A 24879-nucleotide genomic window follows, 5' to 3' on the forward strand; every position below is an offset into this window, starting at 1 on the left:
TACTGATCCATGCTCTAAGTTCATCATTCTTACTCTTGATACTTGTGTTAAAATAGACACACTTCAACCATCACACTGACTGCAAATTTGCCCCATCAACTGTCTGTCCTTGTTCAGAGACTCTCTGCATGGTGAATCTGGCTGTAATTTAGAATAGTCCCTAGTATGACCACTGTGTGTCTAAAATCACACAACACCAGGTTATAGTCCAACAGGTTTATTTGGAAGCACTAGCTTTTGAAGCGCTGCTACTTCATCAGGTGGTTTCTGATGGAGTGGAGCTCCGAAAGCTAATGCTTCCAAATAAACCTGTTGGACTATAACCTGCTGTTGTGATTTTCAACTTTGTCTACCCCAGTCCAACACTGGCACCTCCAAGTCATGACTCTGTTGTGGTTGTACAGCAGCCCAAAAGTCTCCACTTAAACTGTGCATAATTCAGCAGCCCCTCTGTAAATTACTACATTCTTAGCTGTGTTTTTTTTAAAAATGTGGTAAGCACTTAGATCTCCCATACATTGTGAAACTAAGGGGAGATGTTTGTTGCCTCCCATTGTACCTAAGTGTTTTATTCTCAGTATTTTTAGAACAGATCTCATTTCTAGAATGTCACTTGCTAAATGGAACATTTGTGCATCTTTCTAGTATTTGAATCTGGGGGGTCCCTGTATTTATAACTTTTGGAAACAGTCTGTGATACCTGTAGAGAGAAGCTAAGTTTATAAAATAAATGTTTTTTTTCTTAATTTAGTTGGAAAGCAGTGTAATCTGGTCTAAATCCAGCTTCAAAGTGCACGTATAGCATAATCCCTGCACTGTAGTTTTCAAATATAATTTATTCATTTCATTTTGGCTTGTAAGATCAAGGTTATGCCATCCTCGTTTCATTTAACAGAAATTGACCTCTTACGAGGATCCATCCTTTGGAAGCAACTGTTCTGATGTTGAAGATGTCTCTGCTTTAGCTATGTCTCCACAGGAAGATTCCAGTCCAACATGCAACCTGAAAAACTACAAGACCAGTACGCCATTAGCAGCCAAATATGTAACCCATCCACCGTTCATGTACTTGAACCCTTCTTATCCATATTCAGAATACCGGGCAAGCCCTCAAACCCCTCAGCAATCTTCATCGAACATTCTTTACAAAAATTGGCATCAGCCTAACTGTGAAGATAGAATAGAATCATCTTCAAGCCATTTAGTAAATTCTTCACAATGTTTACAGTCCACTATTCACAGTAGCTTGTCTTTTGAATCTTTTGGCTGCTCATTACGTCAGTTTGAAAACAGCAATAGCCTTAATACGAGTACAGGTTCCCTCGACTCTTCAGTACTCAATTCTGAAGCCCTGGCTGATGATTTAAAGAATTGTCGTGAAGTAAAGTGGGGGTTGAACGACCAAAAGGAGGGCTTTATAGATACACACTGCCATTTGGACTTTTTGTTCTCTAAGTTGTCTTTTAATGGGACATTTTCAAACTTTATGAAAGTTTATGACAGCACATTCCCAGTAGAGTTTCTTGGGTGTATCACAGATTTTTGTGACCCTCGTAGTCTGGTTCATGGGAACTTATGGGAATCTATACTAGATGAACCACTGGTTTGGGGTGCTTTTGGCTGCCACCCTCATTTTGCCCGTTACTACACAAATTTACAAGAAAAGGCGATTATTCAAGCACTGAGACACCCTAAAGCAGTTGCTTTTGGAGAGATCGGATTGGATTATTCTTACAAGTGTTCAACAGACGTTGCCAAACAAAAGCAGGTATGTGGACGGGAGGCGAAGCATCTATCAGCGAATTAGTTTCTTGTAAACCTTAAATTATGTAAATATTAATTAAATCAAAGATCTATGGCAATGTTGCCTTTAATATGTTTGTCAGTAATTATTTTGAACTGATTCTCCCAGAATGGATTTGGATCGTTAACTTATCAATTCAGACTATCCTGTTCTTTTCACAAACTACTAGTGAATAGTTTGGAGTTTACATTGGAGATAAATGCTAACCTAGCTGGTGGTGCCTTTATCTTGTGATTTGAAATTTTTCATCCTAGTTAGGGTGCAAAATAACAGATTCCCTTATCAGATGAATGACTAAACCCTTGGAGTTGAAGCATTACAATGCTTTCCTTCAGTGAATAATTGACTCCCATTACTCACGGTAATCTGCTTCATGGCTTTATCCATGTCAGCTTTGCTCATAGCGAGTTTTGCTCATTGATGCGCAGTTGGCGACATGTGTCTTTTTCTCATGGTGGTAAAATATAGAATAAAGTCTATTCAGAAAGGCATTGTTTTTCTGTCTCCATATATAATTTGAAAATTTTAAAAGATCGACTCATGTTTGGCTCTAATTTCATAACTCATGAACAAAATTTGAATAGCAGTTGCTGATAACTGTTATGCTTTTGTCACTTTTTCAATTTTTTAAAACTGCATTGTTTCATTGACCTATTGCAGCCTCGTTTGCTTTGCCTTGCACCATTATCCCTTTTGTAATATAATTTCACCTGCCTTCTGTCCTATCTTGCCTCTTCCTCTTGCAGTTCTTTCCTCCCCTTAGTTCGCTTTCCATGTTTTCACAACGTGGTCAGGGTTTGTTGCATGTCTAAATTAATCCTGCTGTGCTGAAAGATCATTTAGTCTGAAACACTTGCCCCTCTCCACAAATGCTGCCTGAACTGCTGGGTATTTCTAAGATTTTCTGGTTTTCAAAAAATTTGTGAATTTGCTAATATCACTAAATGATTCTTCATAAGGACAGTAATCTAGAAGAACTTCCAAAAAAAAACCATATTAATGACTTCATTCTCACTGATTTTTAACTAATTTCTTCACACTGATCATTGTGCTAAAGGTATAATTCACAGCAAAAACTTATTTCACCATTCTAAAGTAAACACTCAAAACTTGCTCAAATACATTTGCCATTCACTTTGGAAATACCTTGGTTTCTGCTATATGGGGATTGACCCATTAATTTCACCTGGATGTTTGGTGCTGAGAATTCCAATTGCTATGAACCAATGTAATGCGTAGTGCACCATTGATTTTTTTTTTGTTTAGCTTAAACCTTCAAGTTGAAATTTAAGCCAATGCTGTTAAAATTTCTGAAATAGAGAAGCAATGAACGAGCTTATATTTGTATGGTATAAACCAAATCCTGGAGAAACTAATTTGACTGCATTTGTGGAAAGAAAAACTATTAATATGGAGTCTGATATGACTTTTCTTCAGAACTTCAACTCCATTAGTTGGTGCATGTGCTTTGGGATTGGGATGAAGGGATGAAGGAATGATCAATGATTATGCCAATTTCAACTCCAAGGAGGTGACAGCCATTCAAAAGTTAATTTCTTTGTTCAGGCATTGCCCCATCAACCAACCTCTGGTTTAAAATTTAAATTTGCATTTAACTGGTGCTTTCTCTATGACAATACTTGTACCAATCAGGATACTCCTTTTCATATGGTGTAAAAAGTTTATTTGCCCCATAAATTATGCTTTTGAGTTCAAGATAAGATACTGCCAAATGAAGTTTTGACTACATTCTCGCTTTTCTCCTCCAGGTCTTTGAAAGACAGCTAAAACTTGCAGTGGCATTAAAGAAGCCTCTTGTCATACATGGCAGGGATGCTGATGAAGACTTATTTGAACTAATGAAAACTAATGTCCCAAAGGACTACAAGATTCATAGGTAAAAGGTGTTTCTACTTGGGCTCTGACTTTGTAAGGGGGCTTTCTCTTGTTTAATACCATGTGTGCATATAAATCACCAGGATGCATGAACACTTGAAACTAATGTGTAGATTTGATCTTTTGTTTTTCTGTTTTTCTATGCATACATGTTGTGCACTGGTCCCATAAAAGTAGGTTCTCTTCAGGGCTGCTTCTGCATTGATCTATGTTCTGTAGTGTAGACAAACAGATTCATTTTGAAATTAAATCACTGAAATTTCCCAGCTAGCTTCATGAAAGTCAGATTATCCACAGTTATCAACATCAATAAAATAACCAAAGGGCTAATAGCCATACAATCTGAAATGTAATTACTGGGGGTCTTGTACAATTTTGGGTATTTAGCCGTTCATCTAAAATTTTCTCTGTGATCATACATGGGATTCAGGTAGTTTAGTCTATTGTGTTGAAGTTATTTGTTAAACTGACATTTAAATAGTCTTTCAATTCTATCCATTTTCTCACTTTTTTATATACCTGAACAGTGTTCTGTTTTTCTCTGCTTTCACTCAATGCCTTTACAGTTCGAAGCAATTATTGGTATGACATGTTCCAAGAAAAGTTTTATTCTACTGTTCAGTCTAACAGTCTTCAAATTGTGACAACTTTATGTGGAGAAGTCCTGTACACTAACAAGTCCATTTTCCTGATAAAGGATGTGATACAATGTTGTACTAGTCTGCTTGTGTTAGTGTGCTGGTGAAATATTTTGTGGTTCTGGAAGACTTAATACTGAGTGGTACTTGTGGGCAGAACAGATTATGATCTTTAATGGATCCTAACATTTAGTTCTTTTTAAAGTCTCTGTAACAATGTCCATCATATCAATATAACCTGTAACTAGTTGTAGATTCTTCCACTTAGACCAGGAAGTGGATTTTTACAATACAAGAAAAAGCAGGCCCTATAATTTCCTATACTTGGGTGGCAATAACATTCATGAACAGAAGTTTATACGGTATACATGCATGCTGGGCACCTAAACAGGTGCAGGTTTAATTTGACTTTCATGTCACATGGTGCATAGCAGTTTGAGATCTTCAGACTCCATTTTTAAGTCACTTGCCTATACAAGACTGTTAGCAGCACAGTAGAGCTAAAAACTAAACAAAAATTAACCTGTTCAAAGGAACCTTTGTGGGGCTCCTCTACGTGGAAGAATACTCTAGTGAATGAGATGCAGCAGGAGAATTGCACTGTAAGTCTGTGGGAGCAGTTCTAGGCTCTGAATTCAGTGGTAAGTGTCCAGGCATTGGAGGCTGAGGAAAACCAAAGTGGACTAGAGAAACTTTTAAAAAGCAGTAATTCAGCCTGGGAAAAGCAAGAAATTAAAAATATATTACTTTGACCCCTGGAGCATTCACTCTAGAGTGAATATTGACCATGAGGTATGGCTTCAGAAACTGAAGTGAAAGGGCCACAAAATAAATAGTAATCCAAGGTTGCAGTTCTAGGAACTTTGTGAAGTCAGTTTTTTAAAGCAATATACTAGGAAAATTGAAGTCTAAGCAGACCTAATCTAAAAGTTTTTGGGAGATTTTATTCAGGCCACAGAAAAAGCAATCCTTAAAGAGCTGAAATAAAGATGGGTGTCATTATTTTGAAGCCCCAAACAATAGAAAGCATCAAGTAAGGTCTGATTAAAGTAGAAAACAGGAGCAGGCCATTTAGATCTTTTGAGTCAAGATTGTGATGCTGCAAAAGCACAGCAGGTCAGGCAGCATCAAAGGACGAGGTGAATCAAGGTTTCTGGCATATACCCTTCATCAGGAATGAGGCTTGTGGGCTAGAGTGGCAGAGATAAATGGGAAGAGGGTGGGGCTGGGGAGAAGATAGGTGGGAATGTGATGCGTAGATAAAGTTGTGGGTGGAAGTGATAGGTCGGAGGGGAGGGTGGAGTGGATAGATGGGTGGGAAGCAGGAAGGTGGACACGTAGGACTGGTCAAAGGGGCAGTGCCGAATTGTAGGCTTTGGACTGGGATGAGGTGGGGGAGGAGAAATGAGGAAACCAGTGGAAATCCACATTGACCGTGTGGTTGCAGGGTCCCAAGGTGAAAGATGAGGCATTCTTCCTCCAGGCATAAGATGGTAAAGGTTTGGTAATGGAGGATGCCCATAACCTGCATGTACTTGGTGCAGTGGGAGGGGGAGTTAAAATGTTCAGCCATTGGGTGGTGGGGTTGGTTGGTGCAGGTATAACAGAGATGTGATCTGAAATGATCCACTAGTTGGAAGAGACTACATTGGGTGCAACGGATACAGTAATAACTTGCATGGAAGTACAGAAATTTCTGTTGGATATGAAAAGATCCTTTGTGACCTTGGATGGAGGTGAGTGGGGGTGCAGGTTTTGCACTTCCTGCAGTAGCAGGGGAAGGAGCCGGTGTGGGGTGGGGGGTGGATCTGATGGTGTTGCGGGAGGAATGGTATCTCCAGAATGCAGATAAGAATGGGGAGGGAAATATATCCCTAGTGGCGGGGTTTGTTTGCAGGTGGCAGACAATAATATGTATACAGAGGTTGGTGGGGTGGAAGGTGAGGCCCGGGAAGGTTCTGTTTTTGTTGCGATTGGAGGGGGTGGGGTTCAAGGGTGGAGGTGGTGTGCTGGAGGGTATTGTCGACCATGGTCTTGGAAGGAGGAGGCCATCAGGGATGTTCTGTGGTGGAATTGGTCCTCCTGGGAGCAGATGCGGAGGAGGCAGAGGAATTGGGAATAAGGGATGGCATTTTTACAAGAGGTAGGATGGGTGGAGGTGTAGTCCAGGTAGCTGTGGGTTTGTAGTAACCGACTGTATATAGTCGGTTGCGGGAGATGGAGAGCCTATTCTGCCATTCAATGAGATCATAGCTGATTTGTGGACTAACTCTACATACCTGTCTTTGGCCTCTATCCCTTAATATCTTAACAAATACTTGTGTATCTCAAATTTAAAATTAATAACTGATCCAGGATCCATTGCAGTTTGTAAAAGTGTTACAAATATCTATCACTATTAATGTATAGAAATGCTTCCTAACATCTCTGCTGAAGAGCCTGGCACTACTTCCCTGACTCTACACCTTAGTTCTACAATACCGACCTGACCTGTGGAAATAGTTCATCTTTATCTGCCCTGACCTTTTCTGTTTAATATCTCGAAGAATTTGATCAGGTCTATCTTCTAGAGAAAACAGGCAATATTTGTATAATCTCTCATAAAACCAGATGTCTAGGCCTAACTTATTAAAGCCACAAACAGCTTCTCACCTTGATAACATGAGATGTCAAGAATGCTTCATTTTAGCGACAAAATGTTAGGAAATCCCTCCAGAACGATTTGTACTGCAAAATTGAAGTATTTTAAAGTAGCAAGCAGAATACATTTTTGCAAATGGATTGTGCATTTTAAAATGCACCCGTTTCCTTATCTTTCCCTGTGTCCATAAGCAGATCATGGCATAATCTCTTGGGTGTATATGATTTCATACTCAGGGTTCTCCTAGGTAGCAGTGATCACAATGTGATTGAATTTTGTATCCCGTTTGAGGGAGACAAGTGGCTTCAAGACTTGTATTTTTTTTAACTTTTTTAAAAGGGAATTGTGAATGTATGAAAGCAAAGTTTCTTGAATGAAGGAGCAGATCTGTTAAGGGATAGAAATGCAGAGACAAACATTTAAGGGGGTATTCCAGAATGCATACAGAATAGATGTATTCCAACAAAGAATAACTTTGAGCGGCAGACCCACAAGTGGTAGTACCCTTTTTTTAAAAAAAAAAGTCAAATGGTATATAGGGAAAATGAGATTGGCAGGAAGAATAAAAATGAATATTATCTAAATGAGAGATTGCAGTTCTGAGATGCAGAGGGATTAGAATATTCTAGCGCATGAATCAAAATGTTAATGTACAGCAAGTAATTAAGACAGCTAGTAGCATGTTAATTGCTAATTGAAAGGGAAAATAATACTAAAGTGGAGAAGTTATGCTCAGTTTATATAGCGCTTTGCTAAGCCCACATTTAGAGTACTGAATTGAATTGAATTTATTGTCACATGTACCGAGGCACAGTGAAAAGCTTTGTCTTGCGAGTAATACAGGCAGATCAGAGTTAAGTAGCATAGATAAGTAAATAATAGGTAAACAGCAGCAAAAACAGTAAAGGCAAATGTTAAGAGTTTGAGTCCATTCAGTATTCTAACAGTAAGATAGAAACTGTTGCGAAACCGGCTAGTGCATGTGTTCAGGTTTCTGTACCTTCTCCCTGATGGTAGAGGTTGTAGAAAAACATTGCCAGTGTGGGATGGATCTTTAAGAATGCTGGCTGCCTTTCCTTGACAGCAGGCCTGGTAGATGGGAGGTTGGCCTTTGTGATTGTCCAGGCCAAGTAAAGTTGCTATGGCCCTATCGGACTAAAGGACAATGTCTGAGGGTCACCACCTTTCCAGCAAGGGAAGAGGTTGAAAAGGAGAATCCTTCATGGTAATCTCAGGTGGTGCTGGAATTGCGTGAATGCTGTTGGTATCACTGCACTGCAAACCAGCTATCCAGCGAACTGACCTCACTGGGAATACTATGCACAGTATTTGTCTCCTTGTGCAAGAAACAATTGGTAACGATTCAAAACATTCATGAAACTACTACTTGGAAAAGTAGACTTCCTGATGAGGAAGGTTGGACATGGTAGGCTTGTATCCGTTGGAATTTAGAAAATTAAGTGGTCACTTAATTGAAACACTCAAGATCGCAAAGGGTATTGATGAGGTGGATGTGGAAAAAAGTTTCATCATAGGCATAGAACTGTACAGCATGGAAACGGACCCTTCGGTCCAACTCATCCATGCCAACCAGACATCCTAAATTAATCTAGTCCCATTTGCCAGCATTTAGCTCATACCTCTAAACCTTGCCTATTCATATACCCATCCAAACTCCTTTTAAAATCTTGTCCGAATCCAACACTAGGAACGTTATTTAAGCATAAGTGTTGCCTATTTAAGATTTTTTTTCTTCTTTCTCCGAGGTTCAGGAGTCTTTGGAACACTGTTTCCACTGCCTTTTGAGGAAGAGTTTGTAAATATTTTTAAGGTTCATGGATTCTTAGTAAGCAAGGTACTGAAATGTTATTGGAGCTAGGTGGGAATGCAGAGTAATGATCAGCTCTTGATTTTGGAGATTCTGAATACTGTAAAGAAACAATTGCTTGTTTCAGTAGTGAGGGCATCCTCTGCAAAGGAAATCCAAAGGTTAAAACATCCTTCAGATTGAAGGGACCTGTAGACCTCTTGCTGTCAGACTCCGAGACAATCATACAGCCAGAAAACAATCTTCCAGTTCGGAGGAGGACACATTCCAGGAAAACAAGAAAACCTCCAGACATTTGTGTTTGAGTCTAGACTTGAGGGCGCTGGGATAAATTAACTATTAGATACACATCTAATATGAAAAATGTAGCTTGTGGGGATATGTATATGGGTATGAAAGGGTTAATATTGATTGGCATAAGCACTACCCGCTATGATGACCTATGGTCTGTGGGCAGAACAGCTTATGGTCTTGAAGGAATGAGACCTAATAATTGATCCTTCTCAAAGCTTCTACCAATGTTCTATCATCTATCAATGTAATCCAAACTATTTGCTAACGTGCAGTATATATCATCTTGGCATCTACAAAATACTTCTCTACTTAGATCAGGAAACGATTTATATCTAGCACATTCGACTTAGTTGTTTCCTAAACCTTCAAGGTTGTCTCCACAGTCATCCTCTATCATACGCAGCAGCTCAAACACCAGAATGAGCTGGTATGCCCATACAACATACCATAGTGAGTTTGGGTTGCAGCAGCACCAAAGCAAGCTCAAGGGGCCACCACTTGTCTTTCACTTGGGTCATTTACATCATCTTGGTTTTAGCTTCAGCAATTTCAGGCTGTAAACCCAGCCACATTTGTTTCATTTCTCTTTTCCAGTATTGATGATCTTAAGTTTTTCTTTTTTGTCTGGTAGTGTTCATGATTCTACCACTTTACTGTTTCTTGAAACATTTTTCTATCCGTATGGGTCACTTGCAGCACCCTTTTGCACCTAATTTGTACTATATCCTCATTCCTGATGAAGGGCTTATGTCCGAAACGTTGATTCTCCAACTCCTCAGATGCTGCCTGACCTGCTGTGCTTTTCCAGCACTCCACACTCGACTCAGTACTATCATCCACCCAATCTCAAACCTTCTGTTCTTTTTCAGCTGAGTAATTCCAGTAGCACTTGTTTGTATTTGAGGAACAACACTCTGGACCTGGGATCACCTGACTAAACAGCAACACTGAAAGGTTTCTTCATATTACAAGAAAGTAAAAGTCCTGAAAAGTCATTGAGATTGATCAGAACCAATTGTTTTTATTTTACTCCTTCACAGGTATAATTTGGCCATCTGTCCCCATTGTCAATATTGCTGGTTTCTAGAAGATACAAGAGTGAACTGACTGGCTTCCTGTCAGTAAGTGCTTAATAAAACCAAAAGAACATGCATATTTTAATTGATTTGGATTTTGATCTTTCACTCTGCAGGCATTGCTTTACAGGCCGATATGAAGTGATTGAACCATTTCTACAGGAATTTTCTAATTTGTCAGTTGGATTCACAGCCCTGTTAACTTACCCAACTGCTGTTTTGGCCAGAGAAGCAGTAAAAAGAATTCCAATAGAGAGGATTGTTGTGGAAACTGACGCACCATATTTCTTACCAAGAGGGGTATGTTCTGTTAATCATAATAATCTTAACGTATAATAATTCAAGAGGATGAGGAATTTAGAATGTAATTGTGAATCATAATCTGTTAGTTGTGTGAAATCTAGGGTTGATTGTAAAATGAGCAAAATGCAGAAAAGCATTATGTTGCTTGTGGTATTAAAGATGATTACAATATTGAACAACAACTGTTTCCGGCAGCTGTGTGTTTTTTTGACATTGGCTTCATTATTTCCAGTGATTTATTCAGAGTAAACTTCATAATGCATTATGACAATCTGGCTAAAAATGGTCCACTGTGAAAAGGAAATCTGCTTTAATTTTTTTCCAAACTTTTTTGATGCCAGTCAGTATTCCATTTTTGTGCCTGCACCATAAAATGACTCTACAGCTAGGTAGAGATTGTTCAAAAGGACATTTCACATCAGGATGGTTTGAGTACCAAAGCTAAAATAGTGATTGTGGTAACCCATTAGCTGCATGTTCATCTGTTGAGAACTGACTTTTGCGATTGAGTCTAGTTTCATATTTGTCACTAAAACTATTGCCCCTACGATCTTAAATTTTCCTGCCTTAAGCTCAATTAGAATGGAAATGGTAAGGTAGCAGGGACCCCATTGACTGCCTGATTAAATGTCCCACCAAACTCACACAGGCAAGGCCATTAAATTCCACCCTGTTTGTTCCTGTTACTGTCAGAATGCTTTTTGGATAATAGCACCCTTTAGCTCTAGCACAAACTTAGTGTTGAAAATGTTGCTCAAGCATGACTTGCCAATCACATTTTGTTCCAGAAAGTAGTGCAGAATATTACCAGTGATAGAGTTGAACTTTGAGATGAAGTAGAGAACTTTTAAATGCTCTTCCACTAGAACTGAAATGAATGGGCTGAGCCTTGGATTATTTTCAGTAAGTATGAATTGCATCAAGCTTTTAGGAGGGAATTGTGGCACAAAGCTGAGTAAGTTTTCTCTGATCCTATCAAACTCCATACCTATCCCACCCCTTCAGTCACATTTTGTCTGATTCTAGCCCCATGTTAACATACCATTCCCAGAACAATGTGCCATTCTTGGGGTCACCCAGAATTGATCAGTATCCTTTGTCTGTACACCATTTTTAAAAGCCACTTGTGCACCCATACAAGCACTGTCAACCCAGAGTTGCTCTGCTGAGTTCCTGACACCTGCTGCAGATGTGGCAGACACGCAGAAGCATCAACAGCCTTTTGTTGCGTGCAAGATCTTGCCAGAGGTTCTGCCAGTCTGATATCGCAAACATGGGATGTCCCTTTTTTCTTTTTCACTGACTACCTCCATTCCTCCAGTATAAGTGTTACTACCTTCTCTCCAATATCTCTTTCTGCAACTGTACTCACATCCCAAAGGCTCATGCTCTACCACACTTGCTATTGCTTGCAATAGCTTCCCACACTCAGTCACCCAAGTTAACCCTTAACACCCTGAATGCCTTCTGCACTGACTGCTCACTTGTTTGGGATGCCTTCCACTTATACCAAAAGTCACAGCTGCCTCATCCACTTTCACCTTTCTTAATAGTCTCTCATTCTCAGTGTAAAACAACCTAGAGAACAAAGAATCCATATAGGTGGTTGATTATCTGATGTTTGGCACTTCTCTTGGGAGGGGGGGGATGTGTGCCCAGACAGAAAGTAAGACAGACAGGTTAGGATGATAGTATGCCGGGAAGAGAAAAAAGTGATAATGGGGACAATGAGTAAGTAAAATAGGTTTGCAGTGCTTGAAAGCATTCTCGGATACAACTGTGGCAGGCAGATCGGAAGGATGAGGTCCAGTAAGCTTTGTGCTCTTGGTTCCCTTACCACCTGCTACACACCCAGTCTAACAGCTATGTCCTTTATGATGCAACCAGCGCATTCAGTCATGCTACCTAACCACTCTTGAGGGATTTTAAAGTCCACCACCAAAGCATCTTTTGTGCCCTTGTCACCTCCTGTTTCCTCTCGTTATTGAACGAGGAGGAGGACCGGCTCATCAACTGAGGGAGGGTGGTACATAGTAATTGGCAGGAGATTTCCTTGCCCATGTTTAACCTGATGCTATGAGGCTTCACTGGGTTCCAGAATCCGTGTTGAGTCATCCCAGGGCAATGCCCTTCCAACTATATATACTGTGCTGTCTTGGGTCTGTCTTGCTGGTGGGACAGGATATACAGAGGGCGGATGTTGATGTCTGGGACATTCTGTAAGGAATGATTCCTTGAGAATGACTGTCAGGCAGTTCCTTGACTAGCCTGTGAGCTCTCCCAACTTTGGCACCAGACCCCCAATGTTAAAGAGACTTTGCAGGGTTGAGGTGGCTGTTGATGCCAGGTGGTCTGTCCATACAATTTGAGACTTTTGTAGCAATTGACACAACTGACTGACTTGCTAGGCTGTTTCAGAGGGCAGTTGACATTCAACTACATAATTGTGATGAGAGTGATTGAAGGCCAGATGGTGAGGATGGCAGATTTCCTTCTTTGAAAGAAATTAGTGAACCAAATGGGATTCTGACAATAGACAATTGTTTTGTGGTCATGGTTACTTTATTAATTCCAGATATTTTTATTGAATTCTAATTTGACTATCTGTTGTGGTGGGATTCAAACCAGAGTCACCCGCACATTAGCTGATTTTTTTTTTTGGATTAATGACATTGCTGTCTTACTGATCTGGCAAGTTTGTTTAGACGTTTTGTGGAATTTCAATGCATGCCTCTGTTTGGCTTGTCCACTGATGGATGTGTTATCCCAATCTAATTGGTGTCCTACATTGTCCATGTGTATGGATACAAGTGATAGCTGGTCATGTCTCTTGGTGGCTAGTTGGTGTTCGTGTACTATGGCTAACTTCTTCCTGTTTGCCCTATGTAGTGCTTTTGGCAGTCTTTACATGGTATTTTGTATATAATGTTGGTCCTGTTGGTTGTGTGTATGGGATCTTTATACTTGTTAGGACAAGCCAAACAGACATGTATGGGAATTCCTGCAAGCCTGGCACTCAATTTGGAACTCCATGAACAAACAGGTAGAGTTGGACCTCATTTAGCCACTAAAACAGAACCAGCAGCAGAACTGGAAATGACACCACCAGCAGACCCAGACACGCAAATAGCAAGCAGAATGGAACAATACTTCACAGGCACACTGACATCTAGCATGGTGACAAAACTCCTGCGAACAAACTTACCAGCTCAGTGAACAAGTCAACAACCTCATCCACAATCTGAGCTACAAATCTTCTCGAATACTTTGAACACCTATTGGCGGACCATGCTCACACGTGCCTGATGATGGGAAACCAATGCCAGCTGACAGTGAGGTACCTGTGAATATCTCCACTTCCTGCATGAATGCCTCAAAATGAGTATGACCAGACTACTAAACACAAGCCACCTCTCGGCACCCTACAAGTGTAGAAAGTAGCGGAACAAAATGGCTGCAGAATGCTATGGGTAATGGTTAACAAAGCCCACAACTGCCTCCACAAATATGAAAGGGAAATTGCAAAAAGCTTTGGATACAAACTGTGTACCAACCATGAATACCAAGTGGACAACTCTATCTACTCTGCTGAAGAATTCCTCAACAACCAATTCCCCTTCCTGGACGTAGTGGTCTAATGCAAGGCCAATGAGGAACCCCAGACCAGCGTATACAGGAAGGGTACCCACATAGACCAAGTGCACAACTACAACAAGAAGCATCCCATCACCCATAAACTGAGCTGCATCAGAATATTCGTCCATCAAGCCATAATACACTGCAGCACCCTGGAGATATGCAAAGCAGAAGAAGAACACCTACACAACATCTTCAGAAACAATGGATACGCAAAGTATCATCTGCTATTACATACATGACAGACCACAACAGGAAGACACAACACATCCGGACACACTGGCTATGCTGCCGTACATTAAGGACCTATCCAAAATGACCACTAGACTACTGATTCCTGGGTATCATTGGTAGCCCACAAACCAATTACCACATTACGACAGCTGGTGACAAGTATCCCATATGCACAACGAATAGGACCAACATTAAATACAAAATGCCATGTAAAGTCTGCTGAAAGCACTACCTAGGGCCAACAGGAAGGAAGTTAGCCACCAGAGTGCACTAACACCAACTAGCCACCAAGAGACATGACCATACACATGGACACCAATTTGATTGGCTTGTCCTAGGATGGATGTGTTACCCAAAACAGGCGTGCACAGGAGTTCATGGAAGTCAGGCACTTAACCCAAAACTTCATTAACAAGCATGTAGAGTTGGACTCCATGTACCAACCATGAAGAAACCGAACTAGCAACAAAACCGGAAATGACTCCTCCAACCCCATCAGACCCAGACGCACAGCAAGTGGGACAGAACACCAACGCTTCACCAGAGGCGCACTGATGTTACCTAGAATGGTGAAGAAATGTCTGCGAACAAACTTACCAGCTCAGTGAGCAAGTCAACAACCTGCCCTACAAATCTTCTGGAATATTCTGGGGATTAATAGTCTAACAATAATATCTATTGGCCATTGTTTCAATTTCTCAATGCCTATTGTGTTTAGATGGGAAGCTGAACATTAATGAAGTGAATTGGGCTCTTAAGGCAAATTATAAATATCTTAATTGGCAACTCACTGGTCCCTTGCAAGAAACTTGCCTTGGCACTCAGCCAAAGCATAAGATGCAGGGAAATCCTACCAACCTTGGGTGAGGTCTCACTAAGCTCTTGTTCAATTCTTCCTTAACTTTTATTGCCAATGTTGCTGCAATCCCGAAAATTCTCCCCAAAGCCTCCAAATGGTTATTAAATGGTATAATGAGGTAAAATTATAAACGTGATTTCCACAAGATGGTTAACAAATTATTTAAAATTAAAATCATTAGACAAGGTTAGAAAAGCATTACTTTTGTTGACTGATTCTACCAACAAATTTGTTTTTTTTTAAATGTGACCATTTTAAAAAGGAATTTGACATATCTATTTAAAGTATTGTATGCATGAATGAGACGAGAGACATTAATAAAATCACATGTTTCTTGAGTATTCATTTAAAATTGGATCATTTTGTTCTGAGTGCCATTTGAAGTGGCACAATAGTGAACTATAGTCAACCATTTACATTTCTCCTTGCATTTATTTTTCTGAAAGTCCTTATGTGCTGTTTTGTATTGTGATTTGCCTTTTTGAGCATTCACCCCATACAAATTGAGAATTAAACATTGGTCTTCCTAGTCTTTAGGGTTGTTTTGCATCATCAGTCTGCTCACAAATAAGCTCTGAAACTGATTGTTTGACCATGCTGTGTTAAGTTACAGAACCCAAGTGAATACTAAGCATTACACGTTCAAATGATCCTAGTTTCCCCATCTATCCTAAGCTGCCCTGTGTGCTGTTAATAATCTGGGTAGGGACTTTTAGAATCAGAGCAACTCTATCTGACTTTTCTGATGTTGGACAGTCCCATTCCTGGAAGATGGAGAAAGGAGGAATATTTTTCTTCTTCTTATGACAGAGTCAAACCCCCTCTGCTAATTAAAACCAAAACACCCCGAATAAAGCTCACCTCTCCTTGCAATCTGCTAAAAGTGAGAGTGAGTGAAACAAAATTTCTGATTTCCACCATTTAAAGATAAAATAATTTAACTTTAACAGTGAGCACTAAATAAAACTATTAACAAACCTGAGCCTCCTTTTTTCTTAACTAATCACTCTGACCCCAGCTCTATTAAAATGTTTAAACATTAAATCAACTTAATATCAAAGTCCATACAGTCTCTTGGGCCATCTTCATTCCAGTTATGCAGTCTTCTCCCAGGATTATCAATTTGTTTTCTCTGCAAATGTCTTTATATAAAATTTATTGGTACCTTTTTAATAGATGCCTTCTGAGAATTTTGAGAGTAGGATGCTTATTTCTTCAGATGGCAGTTGGCTCTCCAGTTGAATGGGCAGTTAGCTCTGTCTAATTTTCAAAATGCCTTTTTTATACCCCCAACATCGTACCCTCTCACTGGTCTGATACCAATACAATAAAATTCCATTTGATTTTGGTATCTTGGCCATAATTAAAATTAATTGATTAAATTTAAATCCAGTTGTCTTAACCTCAAAACATAACCCCAAGCTAATTGTACATATCATCAATTCTTGGCATACTCTGTACCTGTCAACTAATCACAGACCATGTGCTGTCACGATTTCAGCTCAGAAAAGGCTCTTAAAGTGACCTACATGCTTTTGGTTTTGTAACATTAATGAACTAAACTTTTCGTACTCTTTTGAATGGATGTTTTGTCTATATAAGTAGATTTTAAAATAAAAATTATTTGTTTGTACTTTTTTCAGATTTCCAAGAGGGTTTGTTGCTATTCCCATCCAGGACTTGCCTTATATACACTAATGGAAATTGCCAAGCAGAAAGTTATGAAGCTATCTACAGTTCTTTCAATAGTGAGAAAAAATACCCAAGATATATATGGAATATAAGCAAGGCACCAAACTTAATCCCATTTTAATTGCTTTTTAAACTGTGTTCCATAAGAATGTTGATGCTTAATGAATGAACTTATTCTAGCTTGGAATGATATTTTTCAGCTTGCATTGTGTGTAAAAATAACTGAATTCACATTTTTAATTTGAGTATGATTTCTTATCAACATTGAATATTGGATGTTGCAACATTAATTTGTGGTGATTCACTAAATGTAAAAGATGATGGGTCTTAAATTTCTGAGTATAGATTTTTCACCTTTGCAAGCCAAGATTTTAAATATTGATAAGATATGGGTGGTAAATACTAACACTAACAGCTCAATATTTGTTTGTAGCTATGACTTTTTTTTTCCTTGACTGTGAATTAAAAATTGCAACTTTTTAAAAATCAAATTCTGCTTTCTCTCCATTTTTTTTTTGAAGAATAGAGTTCTGAGGAGACATGGCATGCTGGAGCTCAATGTATTATGTAGTCTACCTGTAAAGAGTGATTAGCACTTATCACTGTTCAGTGACCACCCCAATAATGTACATGAACTTGTTCAGACCGATGTCTTATGTCATCTAAGATCAAGACAAGATTCCACACACATTAAATGGCTACAAAACTGGTTCCCAGAATTTCAAAATGATTGTGCTTTTAGCATCAAATGCTAAAGTTTCATAGAACATATTTTGCAGCTCACTTGTACAAATAATCTGGATGTGAAGATAGGTATGGTTAGTAAGTTTGCAGATGACCTCAAAATTGATGGTGTAGAGAATAGTGAAGAAGGATACCTCAGTACAAAAATGATCTTGATCAGATGGGCCAGTGAGCCAACGAGTGGCAGATGGTGTTTAATTTAGATAAATGTGAGGTGCTGCATTTTGGAAAGGCAAATCAGGGCGGGACTTATACACTTAATGGTGAGGTCCTGGGGAATGTTATTGAACAAAGAGACCTTGGCACACAGGTTCATAATTCCTTGAGTTACAGATAGACAGGGTTGTGAAGATGTTTAGTACCTTGAACAGTGGGAGATGATGTTTATACCTTTGACCTTAGGAGGTCATGTTGCCCCTGTACAGGACATTGGTTAGGCCACTTTTAGAATACTGCAAGTAATTCTGGTCTCCCTCCTATAGGAAGGATGTTGTGAAACTTGAAAGAGAAGGTTTACAAGGATGTTGCCAGAGTTGGAGGGCTTGAGCTATAGGGAGAGGCTGAATAGGCTGGGGCTATTTTCCCTAGAGCGTCAGAGGCTGAGGGGTGACCTTTTAAAGAAGTTTATAAAATGACAAGGATAGGATAAATAGCCAAGGTCTTTTCCCCAGGTTAGGAAGTCTAAAACTAGAGGGCACTGGTTAAAGGTGAGCGGTAAGATTTAAAAGGGACATAAGGGGCAACTTCACACAAAGGGTGGTGTGTGTATAGAATTCACTGCCAGACGAAGGCTGGTACAATTACAACATTTAAAAGGCATCTGAATGGGTTTGGGTTTAGGAAAGGTTTAGAGGAATATGGTCAAATACTGGCAAATGAGATTAGGTTAATTTAGGATATTTGGTTGGCATGGCTGGGTTGAACTGAAGGGTCTGTTTCCATGTTATATAGCTCTGGCTCTATTTGACTGGTGAACTGGTATATTACTAGTCTGTATCTAACTGCAGAATAGCAGTAAATATGGCACTCTGGTTTTTTAAAAAAATTAATTTAAATCTTCCTGTTCGGCTTGTGTCATGTCACCCCTCTGACACTGGTGGGGACTTGAACCTGAACCTTCGAATCTAGAGGTACCACTGCCACAAGACACATATTCACATTACACTTGCTCCTTACCTGGCAACAATACAATAAGCCTTTTTTCATTAGAAGAATTATATTTTGATTTTAAATATTTATCTTAAGATATTTTATTATTAAATAGTTTTGGAATCGTTTGTATTCCTTTCTCAAGACATTACTCATGGTTTTGCTTTTGGTGATAGGATTCATAGATGTGGTATTTTTTGCTCCCAGTGCTAAATTGGCATGCTATAGAGGTGTGTTGTGCATGTTGGTCCTTGTGTTGTAGGAATTGTCCTTGATATTACAAACCTCACCAATAAGAGTCTACATTAGTATTGTGTTTCACCACTTGTTGGGGATGAAGTGATGTCTCACTTTGTGTAACCAAATAGTCTGAGTCGTAGAGACATACAGCACAGGAACTGGTCCTTTTGGTCCAGGTTGTCCAGGCTGACCAGATATCCTAAATAAACCTAGTCCCACTTGCCAGAATTTGGCCCATATCCCTCTAAATCCTTCCTATTCATATACCCCTCCAGATGCCTTTTAAATGTTGTGATTGTACCAGCCTCCACCACTTCCTCTGGCAGCGAATTCCATAAACGTACCACCCTCTGCTTGGAAAACAGTTGCCCCTTAGGTCCTTTTTAAGTCTTTGCTCTCTCTCATCTTAACCCTGTGCCCTCTAGTTTTGGACTCCTGCATCCCAGGGAAAAGACCTTGTCTATTTACCTTATCCATGCCCATTATGATTTTATGAACTTTTATAAGGTCACCCCTCATCCTCTGATGCTCCAGGGAAAATAGTCTCCGTCTATTCAGCCTCTCCCTATAGCTTATAGCCTCCAACCCTGGCAACATCCTTGTAAATCTTTTCTCTTTCCATTCAGGTTTTACAACATCCTTCCTATAGCAGCGAGACCAGAATTGTGCACAGTTTTCCAAAAATGGCCTAACCAATGTCCTCTACAGTCAGAACATGAACTCTCAACTACTCCATTCAGTGCACTGAACAACAAGGGTATATGTTGGAATAGCCATTACTGCTTTAGAATCATAGAATTCCCTAGTGTGGAAGCAGGCCATTCAAATCTACCAACCCCCTTAAGAGTATCCCACCCAGATCCAATCCCTGTCCTATCCAAGTAATCCTGCATTTCTTATGGCTAATCCACCCAGCCGGCACATCCCTGGACACTATTTAGGGTAATTTAGCATAATCTGCACGTTTTTGGACTGAGACGAAACCCACGCAGACACTGAGAATGTACAAACTTCATTAGTGTACACACAGCTGCCAGAGGGTGTAATTGAACCTGGGTTCCTGGTACTGTAAGGCAGCAGTGCTCACTACTGAGCCACTGTGCCTTTTTAAGTAATTAACACACATTAGATATAGTTATTTTTGCATTGAAATATTCATTTAATGTCATGTTGAACATGAGAGGCTCAAACAAGATTTTGTTTTTGGTTCGTTTTCTTGGAAGAAAAAGGTGGAGTCCATTTCTAAGATTGCATTCCTAGTACAGTAAGAAGAAAATTGATCAGATGTGATGGTCACTGTTTTCTGAATGATGGTCCCATTGTTACAGAATTGGGGTTTGTGTTTTTTAAATTGGAACAATAAATAGGGCTATTTTTACAAAATTTTATGATGCGTCTCTTAGCTATATTCAAGTTTTGTCATGGTGTGTGAGGTGCAGCAAAACACTTTTTGGATGTTGTTTTTAAGGGAAAGGGAGGTTGATTAACTAGAAGTAATGTGATCAAATCAAATTTAGTTGGATTATATATTGGGGATAACCAGAGGTGCTAGCATAATTGATGCATTCAGGTCTCAGCAGCGAGACTTGAACCTGAAGTCTCTGAACTCTGATCGGAATGCTGCTACAGAGCTTCTTCAAACAATATACTCGATACACATACTCAAAGTGAGAACAGTCTTTGAACCAACAATTTTTACTCATTCTCAATGGTCATCACCAATAATGTCTGTGAACTAATACCCCATCATTAGTTGACCTTGAAGATAGAAAGCCACTGCCTTGAAATAGATGAAAGCATTTTTACTGTACTGTTAATTAGGGAGTACCAGGGTTTTAACTCTGCAAGAATGAAGGAACAACTATTTATGTCCAAATCTTGGATGTGCAAGAGTTGGAGGGGAGCTTTGTAGGTGGGTGTTTTATTTTTTTGCCCTTGTCCTTCTAATTGATAAAAGTCGCAGGATTGGGAAGTGTTGAAGAAACCTTGGTGAATTACTTAAGTGCATCCTGTAGATGCTATGTGCTGCAGACACAGTAGGTCACTGGAGGAAATTAATTTTATAGGTAGTGGATAGGTGACTGATCAAACATTGCTTTGACAAGACGGTCAAGACTTTTGAATGCTGTTGCAACTGTACCCATCCAAGCAAGTGGGGAATATTCCAATGCACTCCTGACTTGTGCCTTACTGAAGTGCTTTTTGGTTCTTCTGAAGGTCATGACTCCAATGTTTTCTCTTCTCGAATTCTGCCAGATCTGAGTTTCTCCAGCAATGTCTGTTTTTGTTTCAGATCTTCAGCATCTGCAGTTCGTTCTTTTATTTTAGTTTATGAATTTTTTTGGAGACTGGGGAAGGTGGAGTTCCCCAGGGGTCAGTGTTGAAACTTGCTTTTCCTGACCAATATTTATTGCTTTTAGATCTTGGTACGCAAGGGCAGAACTTCAGCATTTGCAGATGAGATACCATTTGGAAAAATTGTAAAATGTGAAGATAGTTTAGAATTTCAGAAATGTGAAGAAGTGGAATGGATGGATGGATAGGTAGCAGATAAAGTTCAGTATGGAAGAGTGAGACATTTTGGTGTGATGAATGTGGGCAGACAATACAAAGTATAACTCTTTAGGGGTTGCAGAAGTAATTTGACTTGGATGGTAATGTGTGTAAGCCATTAAAGGGCAGGACAGATTTGAGAAAAACCAGTCGAGCATAAATAGGGGCATAGAGCACAAGGTTAAAGAGGTTGTGTTGCACTTGTAGAAAGCACTAGCTAGAAAATTGCATCTATTCCTGTGCACCTCACTTTAGGAAGATTGTGGAAGTAATAGAGTGTGTGGTAAAGGTTTAAGGGTGGTTTTAGGGATGAGGAATTTCATTTATGAAGTTGAGTGGAAAAGTTTGGACTGTTTCAGAGAGATGGGGGGATCTGCTTGTCCAAAGGTCTCGTGATTCTGAATACTTCATTGTGAATAAGGAGAAAATGTTCCTACTTGTAAAATGTTCCTACTGAGAATGAGAGCGTGAAAATTTAAAATCATTAATAAAGGGTGCAGTGATAGGAATCAGCTCACTGACTATCAATTTTGAGTTCTGTTTAGGTCAAAACTGAAGTCAATGGGAATCGGACAAAACTCTCCACTGATTTGGAGTCAGACCTTGCACAAAGCTGTGATTGTTCAAGGTTAGTCATGTCAGCCTTTGGACTTCCTCCAAGTAGTATCCTGGACTCAACCACATTCAGCTGTATGAAATTTACAAACCGGGATGTTTGTACAATTGTACAATCTCCCGTACTGTTCGTGACTCTCATACTGAAGTGTTCTGTGTCCAATTGCAGCGAGACTTCAACAACCTCCATGGATTGGCAAGTAACATTGAAATCACATAACTGGAAGGAGAAAATTCAATCATCATCTCTTGACATTTGATGTCCTTGATGGTCAATGGTATTGCCATTATTGAATGAGCCACAATCAACATCCTGATAGTTACCCTGGTCCAGAAACTGAACCAGACTTGCCCTTATTTATAATAGGTACAAGGAATTATGAGGTGAGTAACTCACTTCCTGATTCCCTAATGCCTAACTGCAATCCACAGACACAAGAGTGATGGAATACTCTCTATTTGCCTGGTTGAGTGTGGCTCCAACAATGTTCTTGGCTCAACATCCAAAAGCAACCTTGATTTGCATCTCGTCAAGCACTTTCAATTTAAACTCCCTTCATTAGTTACTCATTTTACCAGAACTGTTAACCAACTACATTATGCACACAGCAACTTCCTCTGATAGCACCTCCCAAACCTTTCACCTCTGCCACCCAGAAGATCAATAGGAACAACGATACATGGACATTTCTCTCCTTGATACACGTCATCCTGAATTGGAAATACTTTATCGGTCCTTCAGTGTCATTGGGTCAAAATCCTGGATCTCCCTTAGCAACAACCTCTCCAAAAGAACTGTAGCAGATCAAGAAGGCAATTACCATGCCTTTTCCAGGGCTTTGGGAGGGGTCATAAATGTTGTTTTAGATTCCTGTGAATAAATGTATGGAAAATAATTTTATGTAAGTTATGAAGCTGTTTAAAAGTAGATTCAAAAGTAAATTTTGAAAGAAATGGCTGTGCAGACATGTAAAGGAAAAAGTAAAATAACGGAAAAGAGGAAACAGTGAAAAAATAGATGTAATTAAGCTTAGAGAAAGCTGGAGATGCATGCTAGAAGAAGCAATTTATAAATGAGGATAAGTATTTTGAATTCCACACATTCAAGATGGTAAATCACTGGAGGTGGCTGAGATGAGATGATAGAGAAACAGGAGCTAGGCCTAATCACTTGACTAAAAGTAAATCACTTTCCTTCAAGTATCAAACTAACCTCATCATTGAAAAAGTAAGATGATTAATTGAGTGGTCCTTAAATGACTACTGACAAGAATGATACTTGGAATGGGTAGCTCACTGATTAGAATAGTATTCCTTCATCTTGGCAGTCTGTATTGGAACTTGTCTTGAGGTGATTGATGAACGTTTTCTTTCTTGCTCACAATCCCAACTTGTTTCATTTATGATGTGTTAGAGACCAGCAACTGATAGCAAGAAAAATATAACTACTCTAAAGTAAAAGATGCTTGGGAAAACTACCATCACAATCAATAGAAACAAAGTGATTAGAGTTATTAAAATATATTTAGATCTGCAGATATTTAGATGTCCAAAGATGTGCCGGTTAGATGGATTGGCTGTACTAAATTGTCTCATAGTGTCCAGGGATGCGCAGGCCAGGTGGATTAGCCATGGTAAATGCGGGTATGGGGATAGGATTGGCGGGGGTGGGGGTGGGGGAGCTGGATCTGAATGGGATACTCTGTGGATGGTGGGTGCAGACTCAATAGGCTGAATGGCCTCTTTCTGCACTTTAGGGATTCTATTATTCTGGATCCTCACCCCACAGTTATGTACTTGAGGAGCAAGAATTTGAGCTTTCTTGTGTTCTGCTAGACTTAAATATTGCTGGAGGATTATAGGTAATTGAAAAGTCACTGAAGTCATGTGGCTATGTACTGGAAAGCATGTGGTAGGTGCGTGGTAGAGATTATTTTTAATTTGGCATATACTATATCTGACTTAGAAGTGTTCAATTCTGATGCCATTTTGAAAGAATTCCATTTTTAAACACCTTTCATCCCAAGTGCAAAAGTTTAATTAAACAAAAATGCTACCATTTTGATTCTGAATAATGGTGTAAGTTATTTTAAAAGCTTGACTGCCTTAGAGGAAGTTCACAAACAGTTTAAAAATGCATGATACCATTTTTGGAATGTTCGAAAGATTAGCAGATCTGCAATTACAATGTGATTGTTGATCTCACGGTGGCTCAGTGGTTAACACTGCTGCTTCACACCGCCAGGGACCCGGGTTCAACTCCCATCTCAGGCGACTGTCTGTGTGGAGTTTGTACATTCTCCCCGTGTCTGCGTGTGTTTCCTCCGAGTGCTCCAATTTCCTCCCACAGTCCAAAGATGTGTATGTTAGGTGAATTGGCCATGCTAAATTGTCCGTAGTGTTAGGTGAATTTGTCAGGGGTATATGTAGGGGGATGGGTCTGGATGGATTGCTCTTCGGAGGGTCGGTATGGACTGGTTGGGCCGAAGGGCCTATTTCCACACTAGGGAATCTAATCTATTGATCAATGTATTTATATTTATCTTACCCATATGTGTGTGAGGTTGTTGCTATTTAATTCAATTGATTTGCGCTGGGCAGGATTTATATACCTTAATGGTAAGGTCTTGGGGAGTGTTTCTGAACACAGAGAACTTGAAGTGCATTTCATAGTTTA

General features: G+C 39.6%; 1 protein-coding gene across 1 annotated transcript in view; it reads left to right on the top strand.

Annotated features, from left to right (window-relative positions):
* Positions 1–17323, top strand: part of tatdn2 (TatD DNase domain containing 2) — a 35362-nt gene extending 18039 nt beyond the window's left edge. The window contains exons 4-7 of the mRNA XM_072582684.1: positions 896–1768; positions 3574–3701; positions 10294–10477; positions 16853–17323. Coding sequence (XP_072438785.1) covers positions 896–1768; positions 3574–3701; positions 10294–10477; positions 16853–16993 — 1326 coding nt within the window. The 3' untranslated portion in view covers positions 16994–17323. The remainder of the gene's footprint in view (positions 1–895; positions 1769–3573; positions 3702–10293; positions 10478–16852) is intronic.
* Positions 17324–24879: the final 7556 nt, after the last annotated feature.

Source organism: Chiloscyllium punctatum, chromosome 12, assembly GCF_047496795.1.
Source record: "Chiloscyllium punctatum isolate Juve2018m chromosome 12, sChiPun1.3, whole genome shotgun sequence".
NCBI classification, from domain to species: domain Eukaryota; kingdom Metazoa; phylum Chordata; class Chondrichthyes; order Orectolobiformes; family Hemiscylliidae; genus Chiloscyllium; species Chiloscyllium punctatum.